Raw genomic sequence first — 18,872 nt, forward strand, 5'->3', positions numbered from 1 at the left:
GACTTTAGATTTATGCACTAGTTATCTTTGGTCTCCATTATGGAACACAATGTGCAATAACTGTTCCCATTTTGGAATGTCTTTACCACATACTCCATACATGTATGTGATTAGGCATTGTTTTTTTAAGCTAGTTCCATGAAATTATGAGCTACTACCAGTCAAGCATGTCATAGCCAACATCTCTGCCCTCTTGTCTGGGCCAAAGCCTCATGCCATTGGCCTTGAAGAGGATGATCGGAGTAATAAAACAGCTTGGTTTTATATGGATGGTGCTGGTTTATTTTGGATGATGCTTGATCATGGAATCCATAGCCCCTTGTATAGATAATTTCAGCAAGAGAATGAGAGGCTGTAGCTGGAATAAAGCTGTCATTTTCATCACATACTTTAGCTTCTTGGTAGTGTTCTGAGGTAGTCAGAGGTGTATTACTACTCCCGTGTTAAATACTCTGACCTATTTTTTTTCTTCCTTAAAACTCTGTGGGCTGTTTGTTCCAAACATGATTCCCTCTTGGGGAAACACATGAATCACATCTCCCCCATCATTCCTTTGCACGCCCGTATCAATTTTCTGTTGCTAAAGCATCTCTTGTGACTGGAACTTTTGCCACTCACCATTTTTAACAGAAGAATTTTCAAGTCACACAGTCCATTTGTCTTAATGAATCCCTCCCAGGCTACATGACGCCAGGCTCCAGAGTTTCCCTTGTGCCCAAGGATGGTGCCCATCTACGAGCTGCTTCCTCCATGGCAATCAGCACTATTAGTTTCTAAGTGTATCTATGTCTGTAATCATTCTCACAGACAGTGAAATGAGGTCATTTGATGGTTGTGTTCAGTTAGTTTATTTGAATGTTAGAATCTATGGCTTATCATCCTTGTAAGGATAAAACCTGGAAAATGTTGGTCTTATTTTCTATAAATGGAAAGTAAAACTTCCCAGAGTTAATACCTAGAAAGGAAGCTATAGCAATAGCTGCTCCTAAATATTATTGCTACATGAAAAGGCTGCAAATGAGGCCACAAGCTATAAGCCAATAATTACCTGAACTGTTCCAGTAGTGATCTCATTGCGGTCCATGTCACATCTTCCCTTGGTTCTTCATCTTCTGCTTGATATTCACATCTCATCAGTTCCTTCTGCCCCTCTGACTGGAGGACAGGGCCATGGACTCCAGGTCCTCTATTTAAGGAGGGGACTCAGCCCAATCTTCTCCCTTTTCCCACCAGCTCCATTGCTTTAGGACTTCTTTGGACTTCAGCATGACCTCAGGGACTTTCGGGGACCTTCTTCCCCTCCCCCTTCTCAGTTTCTTTTTGTGTATTGTCTCCCCCCTCAATTAGATTGTAAGGATCTGGAGGGTAGGCACTGTTATTTTTATTTGTATTTGTGTCCTCGATGCTTAGCCCAGGACCTGGTACATAATAGGTTCTTAATAAATATTTATTGCCTGACTGATTTCTCCAATCCATCCTCCACACAGCTGCCAAAATCATCTTTCTAAAGCACCAGTCTGATTTCATCACCCCTCTGTTTGAGAACTTGCCTCTAGAAAAAGGTATAAACTCTTTGTCCCAGCCTGGCTCCAGCCTTATTTTTTCATATTGATTTCACACAGCTGCTTATTCCAAATTTCATCAGTGCGACCAACCTGCCCTACTTGCTTTTCCCCAGTCTGCCACTTCTGTGGTAGATTCTCCCATTTGCCACCTCGGGGCCTTTGCCTAGATGCTAAGTCTCCCATGTCTGGAATGTGCTACCTCTTAGAATTTTTAGATTTCTTAAGGATTCAATTCAGTTCAGGTGCCAACCACTTCTGAAAGATTTTCCCATACTCCCTTGGTTGTTAGTGAACTCTACCTCCTCAAAGTAGATTACATTTATTTTATTTATTTGAAATAATGTTTATAAAGTGCTTTGCAAACTAATTATCACCATCATTGTTATTATTAATCCATGTAAATGTTTTATCTCTTCTTCTTTCCTCAGTAGAATGTAAGCTCTTTGAGGACAAAGACTTTTTCCTTCTGTCTTTGTATTCCCAGTCATCAGCACCATACATAGAAGTTACTTCATAAATGCTCGTTGAGTTGAATTGAATTCTTCCATTGACCCAGTCATTCTCAACCATAGCTTCAGCATGGTCTGTTCCCAGAGGAATCAACAGCAGTCCTGAAGCCCTGAGCTGCCCTCTATGGGGTACAGATGGATAGACACAACACAGCTCATTACAAATATTCATTTAAAAGAACTCTCTCACTTCTCTTCGGGAGAAAAAGAAAATGGACAGCCTAATTCCTTCACGTTTTCAAAGAGATGCCTTTTGGTCTAAGTCTAAAAAAAAATATATATATATATATATATATATATATATATATATATATATATTATATATATATATAATATATATATATATATATAATATATATATATATATATATATATATGACCTAGAGATCTCAAAATAAACAGTCTAACTGATGTTAATTCTAGCAGTCAATTCCAGCTGGTTACTTCTAGCATGTTCTGCCTAGGTTGATTTCTTTTTTCCCCCAGTTATATAACTCACAGAATGTCAGTAATTTTTAATGGCCTGAAAATTTCCTAGCTGGCCTCTCTGCAAAGGGCTTTGAGTTCCTTGGAAGTCTTCTAATCAATAAACATTTATTAAGTGCCTACAAGGGCTTAATAAATTTTTATTTTGTGTATACATTTGTATATTGACTTCTGGAGCAACTCTTAAGTGGTTTCTAGATAACGTCTAATCTTTAGAGCCTTCTGTCAGCCTGGAAGGTAGCTGATAAGTCTTGTGTTCTAGCAATAGACCAGAGAACTGAGGCTGACAGGAAAGATAATTGAGTAAAAGAGCCTGCTGCTGTCAGCTTGTGTTAGAGACCTTTTCTGTTGCTGTCCGTTCAGTACTATCCTAAGGTCGTCTAGCTTTTCAAGGATGGCATTACTTAGTGGTTAGTTTAAGTATGATGGCCCTGCTCTACAATTTGTTGACTTGTTCATGCTGTTAGGAAGAGGAGCTATTTTCATTTCTGGCCAGTGAAGGGAAAAGTTTGGCATATTTCTATTTACATTATCCAGTGGTAGGACTTTGGGGTAGTAATGCCTGAAATGGTATGTCCAGCATTTTTATGTCTTTGAAATGTTTACAAATATGAAAAGCTAATATGAATTGCTAAAGTTACTTTTTTAAAAATGCTTGATTGGGGCAGCTAAGTGGCACAGTGGATAGAGCACTGGCCCTGGAGTCAGGAGGATCTGAGTTCAAATTTGGCCTCGGACACTTGATGTAGCTGTGTGACCCTGGGCAATTCATTTAATCCTGATTTCCTCATCTCCCCCCCTCCCCCAAAAAATGCTTGATTGAATTACAGGCCAACTCCCTTTGTCCCTGGGGGTTTAGGTGGAAATGAGGGGAAAGGGAAGAGAAATGGACTTTCTGCTTACTAACTATGCCTTAGTAACTAGGCAATTAGTAGATGGGAAGGGGGAAAAATCACTAATTCTGGGTTAAAGAGAGGAAACATACTTATTGCATTATAAAACTTCTCATTGTTAAACATCAAGGTTGAGCGGGAGACTTATACTCTTACCTGTAAATACTACTAGTTGTTATCCTTCATAATTCAAGAGGACCAAAGTGACACCGCTATCTCAAGGTCAATGTACAGTGTGTCTGGATGTGGCTGATACAGACCAATATGAATTTAGAAAGCTCTACCACAGGTTGGGCACAGATAGTCTTTATGAACGTTGGGGATGTCTCTAAATTTCAGTCTAAATCACACTGAATACCTTATTGAAGGCAGTGGTAGTGATGATGGTGGCGGTAACAATTAGCTTTTATACTGTGCTTTAAGATTTGCATAACACCTTACAAACATCCTCTCATTTAATCCTCACAACACACCTGGAAAGTAGGTGCTATTATTACTTCCCATTTTACAGGTGAAAAAACTGAGGTGGACAGAGGACACATGACTTTGCCCAGGGTCACACAGCTAGAGAGTGTCTGGGCCCATATTAGAACCAGATCCAGTACTCTGTCTACAGTATCACCTCTAGCACTACAAATGTCCATAGGCCACTGCCATATCAGTGTTTGGAATTTCCCTTGCCATTGGGAATGGACCAAACATATTCAGAGATCCATATTAATTCAGCCTTCAGCCTATAGCATGGTTGGTGCCTTTTGCAAAGTAGCTGTTTAGTAAATACTTGTTTAATTAAACTGAACAATATAAAAGTTATATTTAGGGACCTAGAAACTCTTTCTTAACCTAGTAATTAATGGACTAAAAAAAATTAAGTAGCATCAGGGCTCCCTTTACACTAGAAGAGACAGTAACATTTATATTCATTGAGCAGAAATTGGTCCCTGCTTCCATTTTCTGAGTCTAAAAAAGTTTCTCCAGGAGGCACTTCCAATTAGTAAGCTCTACTCAATGTCTGGAGCCATGCTGAAGACAGAAGTGCTTGATTAAATGCACAAGGCCAAGAATTTCTGTTGAACTAGGAATTCCCTGGGTGATAGATTTCAATGTGTGTGCCCTGGTGGGACAGAGATAGTATGGGTTGATCACAGACTAGTTTTGAAAACTAGTGTTGGTCAAGTGACTCACTTCACTTGGGAATGGCCAGGGGAGGAGGAAGGAGGAAGGGTGTTGGTGGGTGGGGAATTCTATTGACCTAAGCAGAAAGCTCCTTGTATAGAATGTTGGGATCCTGAAGTGAGGTCAACCTTGCATGTGAAAACATCAGTTATAGGTTTGCATGGAAGTCAGGGAAAATCTCTGGGTAAACAACTTTCCCAAAAAGTAGGTCAATGTGTAGAGTGAACAAGACTGTAGGAACTTCTTTGCTACAGCCTGTCTTGCAATAGAAATAATAAATTTGTTCCAATTGTTGTTGCCACTTCAAGATGCCTTTGCTTTTTCCATCTAGAATGAAGACAAAGGCAGAGATGGTGTGCCTAAGAAACTTCAAAAGGTGTAGACCTCCTGACTGAAGAGTAGTCCACCTGCTTTTCTCCCTTTTACCATTGTAGTAAGTATAACAATTTAACCTGTGTTCATTTCCATCTGTGTTGGCCTGTACTCCATATAGGGACACTTAGTCAAATCACTATTAAACATTTAGAGTGTGTTATGCCATTTTCAATATTAAAGCTATTTGGTCTCTTTTAGAGATGTTATTCCTTTTTGACTTGTACCCTCTGCACTTAAATACAGAATAAGCCTGCAGTTCCTTCTACATAATGGCCTTTCAGATGTTTAAAGATAGCTCTGTTATCCTGTCTCTTTTTTTAGCATTCTCTTCTCCATACCAAACTGCAGTTCCCTCAACCATTTCAGAGGACATAATTTCAAGTCCTAATACCCATCATGGTCCTCCTTTTGTATGTGCTCTAATTTGTGAGTGACCCTCTTGAGATGTGGTAACCAGAAGTGGATACCCATCTCCAGTGGTGGCCTGACCAATGTGGACAGTATGTTCTCTTTACTTGAACATTCTGCTTCTATTTTGTTGTGTAGAGTTGCATCAGCTGTTGTACATAATACTGCCGGTTTATATGAAGTCAGGTAAAACACAGAGGCCTCTTTCCCTGTCAAGCCAGGCCTTTCCATCTTGTACTTACTGAGTTCATGCAGGCCTTTCAGTTTATTCCTGTTGAAATCCATCTTGTTGTTCTGAGCTTGTTCAGGCTTGTTGAAATTTTTAAATACTCATTTTCTCTTTTACTGTATTCATTACCTCTACTAGCATGGTTTCATCTGAAAATTTGGTTAATGTGATTCATCAACAAAATGATAAACAAGACCAGAGCCCTAGGAACTCCAAAACCCTCCAGATTTCTATCAGTCCATTAAGCAGCCCTCTTTTGTGTAAAACAGTAGCAGATCTACTGGATTGTATTTCCATTCAATCCACATTGTGCATTTTACAAACAAGGTAATATTTGCCAAGCACTTAACCCTGCAAGTAATTAAGAAATGCTTCTTGCCTTCCCTTGCCTTCTCTTCCCTACATTTCTCCATCTTTTTCCACAAAGATACATTTTCCTAGGCCTTGTTTAAATCAAGTGCCCTGCATCTTTGACATTCTTACAATCTACCAGTCTGGTTGCAGCCAGTGTCAGCAGAGGGAGTACCCACATTTTCAAAATTGTCCATTCTTGAAGAATTGAAAATAGGGTTCCTCTGTCCCCTAGTAACAAGTGCAAACCATCAATAATCTTTAAGAGTTGCATGGCCAAATTAAAAAAACATCTCTTTGCAGCTAACCTCTCTGAACATAGCTAGGCTGCTCCTTAGATAGTAAAGACACACAGTCTGTCCCAGGTCATAAAGTACTAAGAGCCTTCCTTACTGAAATTCTATTGGTGAAATCTTCTAGAATCTCAGGCTAAGAAGACTCCATGCTTTGAGAAGCCATAGCACGTCAGTTTGCTCCAGTCTCTTCTGCAATTTTTCTAAAGGTGGATCTCAAGATTCCCACTCTCGATTTTCTGGACTCTCCTTTTCCCTTTTCGTAGTCCTTTTTTTAGATTACCTCCAAGCCATAAGTAGGGACATTAGAGGAGGGGCCGGTGGTATTCCTTTGGCATGTCATGTTCTTAGTCAACTTAATTCTGTTTCCTTGTAGAATTTTTTCCAGAAGTAGATCTCAGACCTACCATTCTGAAATTTCTGGAATCTTATCTGTCTTCCTCATTTGAATGTCAAAACAACATCTTTCCCATTCTCTCTAATTTTCCCCAAATTACCAACAGTAGTTCCATGATGGCATCTTCCAATTGATTTTGTTTTGCCCAGTTTGCAAGATACAGTGCACAAATATGGAGTTGGAAGGGTCTGCAATGCGCTGTTTGTCCATCCCATCCCAGCCAGTGATATCCCAATGTTGGCTTGAAAACCTCAACCACGCAGGAGCCCCCTAAGGGCAGCCAGCTCCACCAGACTTAGATAATTTGGGTAGAAAGGTTTTCCTTCAACTCCCTAGGCATTTACTGAATGCCTGTTATTGAGCACTTGGCAGGCGCTGTGCTATGTACTGGGTTAACAAAGACAAACGTGAAATAGCCCTCCATCTTCAAGGATCTTACCTCCCTCTGGGAGGCATCAGCACAGGTACAGAGAAGAAATACAAAGTCATTTCAGTGGGTGAAGTTCTAACAACTAGAGAGGTTAGGAAAGGCTTCCTGTAGAAGGCGATACCTGAATGGACCTGAAGGAAATTAGGGATGGTCGGAGATGAAGGTGAGGAGAGAGCCTCCAAGACCCATGCAAGTGGGAGATGGACTTCCATGCAGGGTCATTTATGCATTACTTGGTCCTCTTGGAGAACGAAGGACAAACAACAACAACAAATGCCAATATCTTCCACCCATTACACTTCATTCTGTGGTGTGAGGGCAATCAGAAGAAATCGAATCTCTCTTCTAGGAGGCAAGCCTTCAAACCCTTGAAGATGTCTTTCCTATCTTTCCTGAGTCATCTGGGCTTGACATTCAGTGAGGTCATAGAGGGTATCCCAAAAGTCTTAGTGCCATTTAAAGCTATTAAAGTTTAATCTGTGTCTTTGTGTGTGTGTGTGTATGTGTGTGCACACCCACGCGCACACATATGTAGCTTTGCAAACCTTAAAGTCCTATAGAAATGCTACCTATTGTTAGACATTTTCAAAGTGGCTGGACACCCTCTCACCCTCTTTCTCCCATTTTAAGCTTCAATTTCATGTTAATAATTGTAGAACACTGGGCCTAGAGTCAGGAAGACTTGAGTTCAAATGAGGCTTTAGAAATTACTAGTTGTATGACCCTGGGCAATTCACTTAACATTCTCTCTGCCTCAGTTGCCTTGTCTGTTAAAGGGGGGTAATGATAATATGTACCTCCCAGGGTTGTTAAAAGGATCAAATGAGATAATATTTGTAAAGTGCTTAGACCAGTGCTTGGCACATAGTAGGTACTTAAGACATCCTCCTTGTCCCATTTGGAAGGTCATTCTCTTTGATGAGGAAGGCAAGCAGTGTGAAAGTCATCCTTCTATTTTCTCTGTTTATGCTGTGTACTGTTTTCTCTGGACGTTGGTCTTAGCTCATTGTAGGCTTTTGCCTTCCTGGAAGTATTATTATAGGTTAATATCAATTTGAGGTATTTGGGGCCTTGGTGATGTGTCTGCTCTAGTCTTTTGTACATTTTAAATCTCATCCAAGAGCCCCTCAGTAGCTTTGAAGAAGGAAAAATGAAATGTTAGCGCTATTTTAGCCCTACGTTAATAATGGTAGCCCAGGACTCTCAGGACTTTATGATCCCATCCATGGGGATGTGCCCTCCTGTGATGCAAATCTCAACCGCTCCCTAACCACCCATCCTCTGAGAACACAGTCATGATGGGAGTTCTTACCAAGCCTACATCTTTCATTGACCCACTCTGCAGGACTTCAGTCGAGTTAGAACTGCATGTGTAGACTTAGACGCTCGCATCCCCTGTTCCACTTTATTGGTCTTACCACATGCCAGTGAGTCTTTAAGCTTGAGAAACTAATGATTCTGGAAGACCTAGTGATGAGTGCAAGGCAGAGCAAGGGAGGTGGCATTTTCCTGTCTGGACTGGACAAATAGCTTTCTAATTTTGGGCTGGAAAATCCAGCTTGTTTTCCTAAAGAGAAAACGCCACTTAAATAATACAGTCCAGTCCAGCTATGCCAAGCACTTTATCGTTCATCATAATCTGTGACTCAGAAGCAGTGGGCTCATCTTCAAAGCTGCAGATTGTTTTGTGCATGAGAGTCATGGCTCCGAATGCAGCCATTTGTTCCGGGCAGGTCACTCTTTTCCATCCCTTCTGGTGGCTGACTGTCTTGTTGCCCAGCTTTCAAAGACTGATGTTTGACGTGGAACCAAACTGTTAAAGATCACTTGCTCAAAGGAAAGCAGAACTGTGACATGTTCCCTGAGTGGAGTTTAAAAGAGACCATGTGCTAAGTGGATTGATAAGCCTGAGGGAGCTTTCTAGGGCTGGAATTCTTAACAATTTTTCTGTTCTGGATGCCTTTTGACAGCCTGGTGAAGCCCATGGACGCCTTTCTGTGAAAAATGTTTTTAAATATATAAAATAAAATATATAGGATTGTCAAGGGAACTGATTGTAATGAAATAAGAATGTAATTTTTTTCCTATCCAAGTTCACAGACCCCTCTGAATTCCATAGACTTTTTCCATGGGCCCCAGTTTGAGAACCCCAAAGGGCTGTGTGCAGCAAAGGAGATCTCTGGGTTGAATGAAGGTTGGGTTCATTGGGGATGGTATACCCCAAATTATGAGGATTTTATTTGGACTTCTTGAGAAGAGAAGTTAGGCTGGAAATGTTCTGAAAACAACACACCTACTGTCAATTTTGGGGAAAAAACAGTTTGGCCTGTGTTTCTTTAGAAGCTCAAATTTGAATAGAATTTCATGAGGGTAAAGGATCCTTTATTGAGTACCACCTCTTCCCGGCTTACACAGAGGCTCAGATGTGGATCTGGACAGTTCAGAAGGCTCTGTCCCAGGGTCCCCACACCAAGTCCAGCCTCTTCCTTCTAAGAACTTTGCCTGCCTGGGATGGCCTGAAGAGAGCCCCAATAAAAACCATGCAGCTGGGTCTCTCTTTGACTAGTCAAAAAATCCACCCACCTTCAACTTCTTCCTCTTAAAAAGGTGGTGTGTTTGATAAGAAACTTGTTTGGCTAGCCCACCATCTCCTTTTAGGATGTTGAGATTGTATTTACAGGCAGGTGGGTGATACAGGAGAGCAGCTAGGCAGTGCAGTGGGTAGAGTGCTAGGCCAGGAGTCAAGAAGACTCATCTTCCTGAGTTCAAATTTGGCCTCAGACACATCCTAGCTGTGTGACCCTTGACAAGTCACTTAACCCTGTTTGTCTTTATTTCCTCATCTGTATAATGAGCTGGAGGAGGAAATGGCAAACTATCCTAGTATCTCTGCTAAGAAAACTCCAAATGGGGTCATGAAGAGTCAGACAGGACTGAAAAAAAACTGAAAGGAAGACGAGGAGGAGGTGACCCAGTGGATAGAGCCCTGGAGTCAGGAAGACCTAAGTGCAAATCTAGCCTCAAAACATTTGCTAGCTGTGTGACCCTGGGAAGATCATTTAACCTCTGATCTGTCCTGCCCTAGAAGAAAATAGAAGGGGAAGGGGATAAGAGAAGCGGGGGGAGAGATAGAAGGGAGGGCAAACTAGGGGAAGGGGTATTCAGAATGCATGCCATCTTGAGGTGGGGGAAGGGCAAGATGGGGTGAAAATATGGAACTCAAAATCTTGTGGAAGTAAATGTTGAAAACTAAAAATAAATTTATATATGTATATATTTATACACACACACACACGCACACACACATATATATATGATATGTAAAATCCTGTTTGCCTTTTCTTTCAAAAAAAAAGATCATTTAACTTCTGCCCACCTTAGTTTCCTCATCTGTAAAATGGGGGTGGTAATAGCACCTACCTATGGCAGTTAAATGCCATAGTGGATAGATCACTGTATTTGGAGTCAGAAAGACTTGAGTTCAAATTCAGCTTCTGACATTTACTAGCCGTGTGACCCTAGGCAAATGATTTAACCTCGTTCAACCTCAGTTTCTCCACCTCAATCATGGGAATAATAATAGGACCTGCCTCTTGTTGTGAGGAGCAAGAAAATATTTGTAAAGTGCTCTATAGACCTTAAAGGGCCCTGTAAATGCTAGCTATTGAGTCACATAATTGCCTCCCGCGGTTAGAAGTGGATGTTGGGGATCCCGACTTCACTGACTTTCTTTGCTGTTCTTTTCCAGTTGCTGTCTCCTTCCAAGTGAACGCCATGCTCTCACTATCAGAGCTCAAATACATAGCAGACGCCCAGTCCTCGTATCACATATTGAAACCCTGGTGGGATGTCTTCTGGTACTATCTCACCCTGATCATGTTGCTGGTTGCGGTGTTGTCTGGAGCTCTTCAGCTTGCTGATACCAAAATCTTGTGCTGTCTTCCTTGTAAAGTGGAATTCAACAATCGTTGTGTAGTGCCTTTGGATATGCATAAACTCAACAGCACCCCTTCGAATTCTCTGTCCCATGTGACGCCACCGATCCGGATCCAGAATGACCTTCACAAGCAGCAATACTCCTACATTGACGCGGTGTGCTACGAGAAGCAGCTGCACTGGTTCGCCAAGTTTTTCCCTTACCTGGTGCTCTTGCACACCCTCATTTTTGCTGCATGTAGTAATTTCTGGCTTCACTATCCCAGCACCAGTTCCAGAATTGAGCACTTTGTCTCCATCCTTCATAAGTGTTTTGATTCTCCCTGGACCACTCGCGCCCTTTCAGAAACCGTAGCTGAACAGTCTGTGAGGGACCGAAAGTCCAGAAGTCTGTTTTCACCCTCTGGCTTGTCCACCGACACCAATGCTAGCAAGCAGTCATTACTTGTCGGCCAGGCGAGCATAGAGTCAGGTCTGGAAAGCTCAACCTCCAGCGTCCTGGACAAAAAAGAAGGGGAGCAAGCTAAAGCCATCTTTGAGAAAGTAAAAAGATTCAGATTGCACGTGGAGCAGAAGGATGTCATATATAGAGTGTACATGAGGCAGATCATAATCAAAGTCATTTTATTCGTCATCATCATAGCTTATGTCCCGTATTTTTTGACCTATATCACCCTAGAAATTGACTGCCTCATTGACATGCAGGCCTTCACGGGGTATAAGCGCTACCACTGCGTCTATGCCTTAGCAGAGATATTTCAGGTACTCGCTTCATTTTATGTGATTATGGTTCTATTCTACGGCCTCACTTCTTCATACAGCCTGTGGTGGATGCTGAGGAGTTCCCTGAAGGAATATTCCTTTGAGGCGTTGAGAGAGAAAAGTAACTACAGTGACATCCCTGATGTCAAGAATGACTTTGCGTTCATCCTTCACCTCGCAGACCAGTACGATCCACTCTACTCCAAGCGCTTCTCCATATTTCTCTCGGAGGTGAGTGAGAACAAGCTGAAACAGATCAACCTCAATAATGAATGGACAATGGAGAAGCTAAAAAACAAACTGGTGAGAAACTCCCAGGACAAAGTGGAACTCCATCTCTTCATGTTAAGTGGGCTCCCAGATAACATCTTTGAGCTGACTGAGATAGAGGTGCTCACCCTGGAGCTGATCCCCGAGGTCAAGCTGCCCCCCTCCATCTCTACGCTAGTGAACCTCAAAGAGCTGAATATTTACCATTCCTCTCTCCTGGTTGACTGCCCTGCACTGAACTTCCTGGAAGAAAATTTGAAAATACTACGCCTGAAATTTACAGAAAGAGGGAAGATTCCTCGTTGGATATTTCACCTGAAAAACCTCAAGGAACTTTATTTGTCCGGCTACATTATATCTGACACCTTGAGCACGTTGAGCCCAGTGCAGGGCCCCACACAGGGCTTTCAGGATCTCAAGAACCTAAGGACACTTTACTTAAAGAGTGCGCTCTCCCGGATCCCTCAGGTGGTCACCGACACGCTGCCTGCACTGCACAAGTTGTCCCTAGACAATGAGGGCAACAAACTGGTGGTATTGAATAATTTGAAAAAGATGATACATCTGAAAAGCCTGGAGCTTATCAACTGTGACTTGGAGCGCATTCCTCACGCCATCTTCAGCCTCATCAATCTGCATGAACTAAACTTAAAAGAAAACAACCTCAAAACCATTGAAGAGATCATCAGCTTCCAACACCTCCAGAACCTTTCCTGCTTAAAGCTGTGGCACAACCACATTGCCTACATTCCCGCCCAGATCGGTGCCCTCTCCAACTTGGAGCAGCTCTACCTGGACCACAACAAGATTGAGAATATGCCGCTGCAGCTCTTCCTCTGCACCAAGCTGACCCACCTAGATCTCAGCCACAACCACCTGACGTTCATTCCCGAGGAGATCCAGTTTCTGACAAACCTGCTATATTTTGCCGTGACAGACAACTACGTAAGTGGGTCAGGTCATTCCTTTTCTAGCATTCTGGCATCATTTTCCATGACTTAACTTGTATTATTGTAAGGTCAAGGAAGGTATTCAGCACTATAGCTAGGTGGATAGGAAGGCAGGTGTGCAGGTGGAAAGGTAGGCAGAAAGATAGAAGGGCAGATCAGATCACTGGGGAGGAAGGCAGATGGGTAGGAAGGGAGGCAGACAATTACCGGGAGGAAGGCAGATAAATTGACAGAAAACTAGGCAGGTAGGTAGATAGTGCCTACTATGTATGCTTTATGAGAAACAAAATGGCATAATAGATATAGAGAGCCAACCCAGAGAGTTAGGAACATGTAGGTTCAAGTCTTGCTTCTGACATGTATTGGTTCTGTGGCTCTGCCCAAGTCACTTAACCCAGGGCCTCTCTGAGACTTGAAGTCACTCGGAGATTCCAGAATTCCATCTATAGAGGAAGTTTCTTTACCTGAAGTGCCACACACTGATGAAATCTCAGATCCTGACCAAAAACAAGATGTCTAGTGCATATATGTGACATGGGTGTTGAGGCAGCATGACACAGGGGTTAGAGTGCTAGGCTTGACCCAGAAAGACCCACGTTCAAATCACTGCTTCTGCCACTGGCTGTGTGACTATGGGTGACTGGAAGGATGAGGGTGCCCCTGAGGCGACATAGTGGAGTTAGGAGTGTGATAGGAAGGAGGAGAAGATAAGGAGCTGCCTTTTGAATACATTAAATTTGAGAGCTTTTCAGTTAGAAGCTGGGGACAGCTAGCAATTCTGCAGTGCTTTAATGTTTGAAAAGCAGTTTACAAGCATTATCTTATTTGGTCTGCACGACAACCCTGTGAGAGGAAGGTGCTTCTCTTAGCCCCATTTTACATATGTGGGAACTGAGGCAGGCAGAGATGAAGTGACTTGCCCAAAAGTGACAACAGCTCATATGGGTCTGAGGCTCAGGTCTTCCTGACTCCAGGACTAGCATTCTCTCCATTGTGACACTTAGGTGGTGAGGTACCGAAGATAGCCAAGCAGTCCATGTTGGTGGTAGCCTAGAGTACATGCTGGTGAGTGTTCTGAGCTAAGGTCTGTCCTTCAGTAAAAGAATCACAGAATTCCAATTCTCACATCAAAGGAATCTCAGACCTGCCGCTCAGTCACTGCTGCTTTGCCTTTTTGTAAAATGTCACTAGCAGCACCTTGTTCTTTGTCTTCCAAAATTTCTCTTTTCTTAAGCCATCTCTGCTGCATTCTGTTCTGGGTGGCTTGGCTTTAAAAAAAATGCATCAATCTCTATGCAGTTACTTTGAGAATACCATGGAGCATAAGAGATTTACTAGAAAATTGGGAAGGCAAATGTTAATGTTGATTGTTCAGGCAAGATAAGTTATCTTAGCCATCACTTTGACAATTAGGTCCCTAGTGAAAGAAAGAACAAAGCTCTTCTGAATACGGAAGGAAATCTCAAGTGTTTAAAAGATTACAGGGTTCTAAAGCTATGTAGGACTGACCTGGGGAGAGGTTCCTGGTGAAGGAAGCTGAAGTATTCAGGTGCTATCTATCTATCTATCTATCTATCTATCTATTGGAACTCAGAATGGCCTTACAAGAAACTCACAAAAACATGTATTAGTGTCATTGAGGGCAAACTCACAAATCACCATTGATTTACTTGTTATCTGAGCCTAGGCTGAGCTTAGCCCATGGAGTAACTGACATTTGCCAAGCTCAGAAATTCAAAGACTCAAATCTGAATTGGCCATCAGAATACATGCTTTTATGTTCTATGAAAGAGTCTTGGGAGTAGGATTCTGATATATTCATTGAAAAAAAATAGTACCTCGAACAAATTAGGCTTTTTTCTTCAAGTAGACTCTCATTTGTCAGAATAACTCTGATCCCCTATGTCAGGATTCTCCTTAGGAACACATGAGCTCATACGGCATCACCGAATTTATTGCCAAATTGTTGGCATCTTAGAGGAGAGGGGAAGAATGGAACTATAGCTAGAAAACCAAGACTTGAGGGCTTTGACAATTACCAAGCACTCAACCATCAGTAACTCACCTCCCTTTCTCAGCCATACTTTCCTTCGCCTGTAAAATGAATGCAGTCATACTTGTATGACCTATCACCAAGGAGATGATCCCTTGACCCTCCCTCTCCACTTAGATCCTGAGCTTTCTTACAGGCCTTTGATCTTGCTGTCTTAAACGTTTGGAATATTCTTCCCACCCAGCCATCACTTCCACTCACTGAATGACTTTTTCTCTTTCAAAGGCCAGTTCATATGCTATCTCCCCCATAAAGCCTTCCTTGATGATATGATCATAAATCTACAGCTCTAAAGACTGTAAAAACAAGGTCATCTCGTTCACCCTTTTCATTTTTACAGTTGAAGACACTGAGACCTGGAGAAATTAATTAACTTGCCCATGTTCATAGAGGTAGTGAGTGGCAAAGTCAGATTTGACTAAGTTTACTCCATATTCAGTATTCTTTCCACTATACCATTCTGCCTTCCAACTGTTAGTGATTTTTCTCCCTCTGGACTTCATATCATTTTGTTTTGCCTCCCATATACTTACGGAGCTTTGGATGTGAAATAAGAAGAGCTGGGTTTGAGCCCCAATTCCATGACTTATTTTTTATGTGCACTTTGGAAAGTCAACCTTTTGGACTCTCAGTTTCTTCATCTACAAAATGGAGACAATGGCACTGCATTTCCTACGTCATGGTGTTATTGCGCTGAGTAATATGTAATGGTAAGTGCTTTGCAGACCATGAATGACCATAAGAATGTCAGCATAGTGTTTACATTATAGGCATTTTGTACCTGTACTAGACCTTTCAGTTGCATGAGGACAGGGGACACCATTTCTCTATGATTTTGCCTCACCCCCAGTACTGAGTAGAGTGCTCCCATACAGTCAGTATTGAACAAATGTTTATGTGTTAGAATTGGAGTCACAGGGCTATACGAGATGCTTTCTGATTAGATACTGTCTGACTCCTCCCTCAGAGATTTTCATCAAAGAAGGAGACTATATAGAGAAATAGAATAGATGTGTCTGTATAATGTCATTCAGTCAACTAGTCATTTACTAAGCACTTACTGTGTGTGCCAAGGCATTGGGTTAAGCTCCAAACAAATGAAAGGCAAAAACAGAGCCTTCTTCAAGGAGTTCACATTCTAATGAGGGAGACCACATGTAAACAATTGAGTGTACACTAGCTATATACAGAGTAAATGGTGCTTTAAGGCATCCTTCCCATTCTCTCCACAAATTTAACTGCTGTCCTTTTCAATGTCAGAGCATGACTGCCCCAAGCAAGCCAGCTTTCTTCTTACCACTTTTCTACATTTTTCTCATCTTTGACAAATTGGCTCAAAATCTGCTTCTTTGAGCTTTCCCTGGTTAATCTGAAGCAGCTGAACACCCTCCCTCATTCCGTACCAGTCAACAACCAACGTTCACTTCTGGAACTTGCTTTGTTACACATTGATATTGTCCCAATTCCAGCCACTACTCCCACCCCGTCTTTCTCACCCAGCTGTTAGTGCCGAGTCAAATCAGCAAGCATCTGTTAGGCAACTACTATGTGCCAGGCACTGTGCTAAGTGCTGGGGATACAGAAATAGTGCCTGCCCTCAAGGAGCTCACAGTCTAATGGGGGAAGCAGCATGCAAATAGTTTTGTACGTATAAGCTATTTTGGAGACAATCTCAAAGGGAATGCAGCAGAATTAAGGAAGAAAAGGAAAGATAGAAGAGGTTTTTTCCCCTTTAATTATGAGAACTAAAATACTATCAAATTAGTAAATTATTGAGAGAAAATCAATAACTTCGGAAAGAGCATTTCACTTGAATGATGAGGGCAGACAGCAGTTTGCAAAGGGGTGAGGAGAGGAAATGGAGGTTAAGGAAGAGGAAGAGAAGTTGAGGTCCTTACCTGAGAGAGTCAGTAATTGAGAAAAGAAAAGAGAAGATTTTGCATGGCATCTTTAGAGAGTGAAGCAGTGAATCAGTTAGGGAGCACTGAAAGAATTGTGTTGCTGCATTGAGGGCCCAGTGGAAATTGGATGGATGTGGATCTTGTAGTATACCCAATAAATAATACGGTTGTATGATTTCTAGCTTGATTCAGCATGTGAGCACAGGAGTGGAGGAGCATATGGTGGGAGTAATTGAGAGCTGGGGTTTGGCTGGTGAAGGATGATCTGCGATAAGAAAGGGAGGGCAAGAAATTCAAGAGCAGAAGATAGTGTGAAGTTGAATTAACTGTAAAGTCAAGATTAGGCAGCTAGGTGGTGCCATAGTACATAGAGCACTGGGCCTGAAGTTAGGAAGACTCATTTTTCTGAGTTCAAATCCTCACTCGCCAGCTGTGTGTCCCTGGACAAGCTACTTAACCCTGTTTGGCTCAGTTTCCTCATGTGTAAAATGAGCTGGAAAAGAAAATGGAAACCACTCTAGTATCTTTGCCAAGAAAACCCTAAATGGGGTCACAAAGAATAATCAGACATGACTGAAAATGACTGGAAAAAAAAGGTCAAGATAGGAAAGGAAGGAAAGTAATGTCAGTGCAATGGAAATCTGAGAAATAAGACAAATGAAAATAATAAGTAATCTAGAACATACAGCAGAAGATGTTTTCAAAACAGTAGAGGTTTTGATGAGAAAGGTTTGGCAAAAAAAAAACATTGGACATTTCATGCATTTTCTAATCAAAGTTACTAACATAAAGGATAGTATATGCAGAAATAATGTGAGACCTGTGTTTCACAGAAAGAAAAAAAAACAGGATGAAGTAGAAAGCCTAAATACCATATTTCAGGAAAAATATAAGAAAATTGTCCAGAAATATTGAAAACTGAAAGAAAAGTTCTGCTTTACAGAATCCACAAATCACCTTAAAAAAAGAACCTTATGGTTCAGTCACTAAGGAATATAGTGCTTATACTTGTGTCAAAATGAAAAGTATTACAAATAATTAAGATAGCCTTTAACGATTAAGAAAATAAATATGAATAAACCAAGATTACACTTTGTCTACAAGGAAACAACAGCATAAAGGATTAATTTTCAAGAAGATCTTTTATCCACAGATTAGATGCATGCTACAATTACATCTTGCAAAGCCGAGCATTCTTTTCAATGAAAATAGATATTCAACAAATAGGTCATTCCTCCAAAAGAGACCACAAGTGAACTGACTTCAACGTGTAAAAATTTTAAACGTGAGAAACATAAGAAAGCTAATTAAGGAGACATTAACAAGGAAAGACTAAACAAGAAAGTTATGGTTCTAGATCAAGACTAGGCTATTGTTCAGGTTTTTTTTTCTTACGTTGGTAAAGAACCGAAGAGAAAAGGGAAAGGAAGGGAAGGGAATAAACATCTACATAGCATCTACTGGATGCTGGGTGCTGTGTTCAACACTTCACAGATATCTTATTTGATGGTCACATCAGTGCTGCAAGGTAGGTGCTATTATTATCCCCGCTTTATAGTTGAGGAAACGGAGGCAGACAGAAGTTATATGACTTGCCCTGGGTCAGTCACGTAGCTGGTAAATGTCTGAGACTGGATTAGAATTCAGGTCTTCCTGACACCAGGCCCGGCGCTCTATTCACTACCGAGAGGGAGCAAAGATCTAAGAGGACTAACCATTTAAAGGAATCGGGCCATGCAAAGGAGAAAGAACGTAATTAATTAATAGTCCAGGGACTAAAATCCACATTCAATCATAAATGAGTCATTGTGTTTGTAGGCGAAGTGGGATGTTAACTCTGAGGCAAATTCTTCAGGTTGGAAGAAATGAGGTATGAAATAGAAATTAT

At 41.5% G+C, this 18,872-nt stretch overlaps 1 protein-coding gene across 6 annotated transcripts in view; it reads left to right on the plus strand.

Annotated features, from left to right (window-relative positions):
• Positions 1-18,872, plus strand: part of LRRC8B (leucine rich repeat containing 8 VRAC subunit B) — a 112,653-nt gene that overhangs the window by 84,449 nt on the left and 9,332 nt on the right. For all 6 annotated transcript variants that reach the window (XM_020988768.2, XM_020988771.2, XM_020988767.2 and 3 more), the window contains 2 exons: positions 4,961-5,062; positions 10,861-13,025. In XM_020988768.2, coding sequence (XP_020844427.1) covers positions 10,887-13,025 — 2,139 coding nt within the window. In that variant the 5' untranslated portion in view covers positions 4,961-5,062; positions 10,861-10,886. The remainder of the gene's footprint in view (positions 1-4,960; positions 5,063-10,860; positions 13,026-18,872) is intronic.

The sequence above is a fragment of the Phascolarctos cinereus genome, unplaced genomic scaffold (genome assembly GCF_003287225.1).
Source record: "Phascolarctos cinereus isolate Bilbo 61053 unplaced genomic scaffold, phaCin_HiC Scaffold_5;HRSCAF=322, whole genome shotgun sequence".
NCBI lineage: Eukaryota > Metazoa > Chordata > Mammalia > Diprotodontia > Phascolarctidae > Phascolarctos > Phascolarctos cinereus.